The following is a 4,178-nucleotide window of genomic DNA, read 5'->3' on the forward strand; positions in this document are numbered from 1 at the left end:
CTATCAAAAAGTGTGCAGGGGTGAGTGGTTGGAGATCGTTAGGATCAGACGATATCGGTGTCAACGGGCGACTATTTACCATTGCTTCCGCTTGACATACTACTGTATGAAGTTCATCATATGAGAGTATGTGGTTTCCAATTGACCGGCGTAGATAATGTTTTGCATTTTTCACCGCGCTCTCCCACAGACCACCGAAATGTGGTGATCGGGGTGGGATAAACTTCCACAGTATTCCTTCTTCACGGCAAAAGTTTTCTACCGAGTTGATGTGCTGCTGTGTAACGAATGCTTCAAGCAGATGTCGTAACTCACGGCTTGTCCCGAGAAAATTAGTTGCATTATCGGAGTAGATAAGCCGACATCGTCCTCGCCGAGCCACAAATCGTTTAAGTGCAGCGATGAATGCTGCCGTTGATAAATCAGGCACTACCTCTAAGTGAATAGCCTTGGTGCTAAAACAGATGAAAACTGCAATATACACTTTTATTGCAGCCCTGCCTCTGATTTTCTGAGTCATTAACACGGGGCCACAATAGTCAATGCCTGTAGTCTCAAATGGGTGTGATGGACTGATGCGTTGCGAAGGTAGTGCCCCCATTATTTGCTCAGTGACAACAGGGCGAAGGCGATAACAAATTATGCAGTGGTGGATTACTTGCCTGATGACCTTTCTTGCGTTGAGTATCCAAAATTTGTCACGAAGAATATTTTGCAATGTTTGAGCGCCTGCATGAAGATGTTGCCGATGATAGTAAGTGATGAGAGTGTGAATGAAAGGGTGAGCATGGGGCAGCACGATGGGGTGTTTGGCGTTGAAAGCTAACGTAGAATTTTTTATTCTGCCGCCGACTCGAATTAGTTGATTGTGCAAAAATGGTGCGAGCTGTAAAAGCCTTGACGATCGATGAAGGGGTAAATTTTTTAACATCCTTTGGTACTCGTCACGAAAATACAATAGCTGAATATTTTTGCAGACCATTTCTAACGTTGCCTCTATTTCGCCGGATGTAATCATCAATCCCCGCTTGCGTTGAATGATCCACCTCACGTACGTAAATATCCGAAGAAATTTTTGGAAGTTGGTTATGTGTTTGTGAGAGGCGATCATATCATATTGTTCCTTTGCAACCAATGCGAATCGTTGACATCGCTGTTCAGGTATGTCAGAAGGTATATCAAACGATGAACGTGGCCAATGCTCTTGAGGCAACAGTAAAAATTTTGGCCCATGAAACCATAAAGAATTGGCGATTATGTCATGAGCCGATGCTCCTCTTGAAACGACGTCAGCAGGATTGTCGGCTGATGTTACATGGTGCCACTTGAATTGTGATGTTAATTGTTGAATTCTGGTTACTCTGTTCGCAACGAATACTGTCCAACGCGACGGCTCTCCCTTGATCCAGGATAGCGCGATGGTCGAGTCTGACCAGCAATGAATGGCTTCAGGATTTGGTGAAAATATGTCAATAATTGATTTTAGCAGTTCCGCCAGCAGCAATGTAGCGCACAATTCAAGTCGATGACGTCGTACCATTAGAATCGCGTGTGACCATGTAGATGCAGGCGCCGTAAGCCTTCGTGCTGGCATCTGCAAAGGCATGAATTTCAGTAGCGGTGTTGAAAAGTACATACCTTGGAATTTGGATTTTTTGAACCAGAGATAGCTGCCGACGAAAATCTTGCCATTGGGTGTAAACATCTTGTGGGACACTTTCATCCCAATCTAGTTTCAGTGCCCATAGATGCTGCATTAATATTTTGCATGAAACTATTATAGGGTTCAATAATCCAAGTGGATCGAAGAAGCTTGCAATTTGGGATAAAATCGCTCTTTTTGTTGTTTTCGAAGACGACGATGATTCGGTGTAGCTGAACACGAAGTTATCGCTCGATGGTGACCATTTCAACCCAAGTGTTTTAATGTAGTCTACGTCACCGAGTTGTACGATTTCTTCACGGTCAGCTTGAGGAATGTCAGAGATGATGGAATTGTCATTAGTGGCGAATTTTCGTAGGGGAAAGCCCCCATGTTTAAGCAACTCAACAACTTGCTGTTTAATTTCGACGACTTCATCAGTGGTAGCGCCACCTGTCATGAGATTATCGACGTAAAAATCTCTGAGCGTAACAACTGAACCAATTGGTAGCGATTTTGCCTCGTCCTTTGCCAACTGTTGTAGAGCCTTTGTGGCGAGATATGGTGCGCTGCTTGTACCATATGTGACGGTCTGCAGCTTGTACACTTGCACAGAAGTGTTCGGTGATTCTCGCCACAAAATGCACTGCCAAGGAGAGTCAGCTGAGTTCATTTGTACCTGGCGGTACATTTTAGCGATGTCAGCCATTAACACGTATTTGTAAGCTCTAAAGCGAAGCAGGATTGTGAAAATATCGTCCTGTAGCGTCGGACCGACGAGCAATATGTCGTTCAAAGACTTCCCATTCGAAGTTCGGCACGACGCATCGAAGACCACACGGAGTTTTGTGGTGCTGCTGTCCGCCTTTGTGACGCAGTGGTGGGGGATAAAATTACGAGCCTCTTCGGGGTTATTAAGCAGTGTCATATGCCCCATGTTAATATATTCGTTCATGAATTCACGATATGTGTTGACGAGTGCGGGATTGCGAGAAAATTTATACTCAAGAGATACCAACCTTTTGAAAGCAGCTTCATATGATTGCCCTAGGCTGCTGGGGTCTTCTTTAAACGGTAAGCGAACGATGAATTGGTTGGTTTTTGGACATCTGGTTGTGGTTGTTTCAAAGAGATCTTCACATGCTTGCCGAAACTGACGTTGATGAATTGGTGTGGTGTTCTTCCAATGCCCAAAAGGTTTGCAACAGCTGATCGAGAACTGGTTCTTCGGACATGGTGAGAAATGCCATATAGGCCGATGATTTATTCAACGATGAGGTTTTTGGTGATGAAGCTATTGGTGCAGATGAGTTAGCGATGCCAGAAACTATCCAACCGAGTTTAGTTTTCTGCAGAACCGGCGAATTGTTGCGCAGCTTGATTTGACCGACGAGAAGCAAATCATAAAACAACGCTGCTCCAATAAGACAATCGATCGTTGCTGGCTCGTAGAACTGTTCATCTGCCAACTTTATGTTGTTAGGAAAATTCCATTTCTCAATGCTGACACGATTGCTGGGTTGACACGAAGTTATTGTTGGTATGATAACCGCTTCCAAAGTCGACGAAAATGCTGTATGGCGCGATTTTAGTACAACACAGCATACTTGCTGCGTTTTCGTTGTTGTAGATCCAATGCCCGTTACCTCTATGCTGCGCTTTTTGCGCGGTAACCGAAGATGCTGTGCAATTCTTTCGGTGACAAAATGGAGCTGAGAACCTGAGTCCAACAACACACGTGCCATGAGAGAGCTTCCCGCAGTGTTACATAAACGAACTAGAGCTGTAGCGAGAATGACTTCACCTGTAACGATACCAGCCTGTAGCGTTGTTGATTTCTCAGCATTCCCATCTTCCCTTTTGTTGTTGTCGTCTGCCTTGCTACCATATGTGCGATGCAGCAAAGTGTGGTGGCTCGCACGACAGTGCTGGCACCGACGAAGTGATGGGCATTGATTCGACGAGTGGTTGAAACCAAAGCAATTGAGACATAATTTTAACCGTTTAATCAAATTGTACCGCTCAAGAGGATCCATTTTCATGAACTTGGCACAATTGAATGCGTTATGATATGGCCTTGTTTCACAATGTGGGCATTTCGACGACGCAGTTGTGGTGGTGAAAGAGAGCTGTTTCGATGAATATGGTTTCGATGTAGGATTTTGGTGACTGGCGGACCGATTTGAGCTTGATTGATTGGATTCAATGATATTGAACGTTTGGCATCGGCGTTCGAGAAAATCTGCCAAATCGTTCCATGTTGGAAGCTGCAAGGTGGGTACTGACTTTCGATCAAATTTAGCAGCCACTTCTTCTTCCCATTTGCTTCGCGTATTTTCGCCTAGCTTAGACGTTACTAGGTGAAGAATTATTCCATCAGCAATTTGAATGGTGGTCGCCAGCGATTGCATGGCGCGCAGATTAGCATTAATTCTATCGATGAATTCGCGTAGACTTGACACACTCGGCTTGGTGACCTTTTGCACATCAAAAATTGTTGATAAATGCGATTGAAATATAAACCGCTTGTTGTCAA

General features: G+C 44.5%; 2 protein-coding genes across 2 annotated transcripts; both read right to left on the bottom strand.

Annotated features, from left to right (window-relative positions):
• Nucleotides 1–1,517: 1,517 nt before the first annotated feature.
• Nucleotides 1,518–2,579, bottom strand: LOC118757010. Its single transcript, XM_036491740.1, has one exon. The coding sequence runs from the start codon at nt 2,577–2,579 to the stop codon at nt 1,518–1,520; it is 1,062 nt and encodes a 353-aa protein (XP_036347633.1).
• Nucleotides 2,580–2,778: 199 nt separating this feature from the next.
• LOC118757011 lies at nt 2,779–4,119 on the bottom strand (the record flags this gene model as incomplete). The annotated part of the gene is made up of 1 exon (XM_036491741.1): nt 2,779–4,119. A coding segment is annotated over one exon (1,341 nt), but the record flags the coding sequence as incomplete, so codon positions are not given.
• Nucleotides 4,120–4,178: the final 59 nt, after the last annotated feature.

This window comes from Rhagoletis pomonella, unplaced genomic scaffold (assembly GCF_013731165.1).
Source record: "Rhagoletis pomonella isolate Grant_MI unplaced genomic scaffold, Rhpom_1.0 Rhpom_scaffold_13693, whole genome shotgun sequence".
Classification (NCBI taxonomy): Eukaryota; Metazoa; Arthropoda; class Insecta; order Diptera; family Tephritidae; genus Rhagoletis; species Rhagoletis pomonella.

What these genes read in the sequence shown, in the direction of transcription:
- LOC118757010 (XM_036491740.1), bottom strand. Translation starts at nt 2,579, where the DNA reads ATGGGGCATATGACACTGCTTAATAACCCCGAAGAGGCTCGTAATTTT.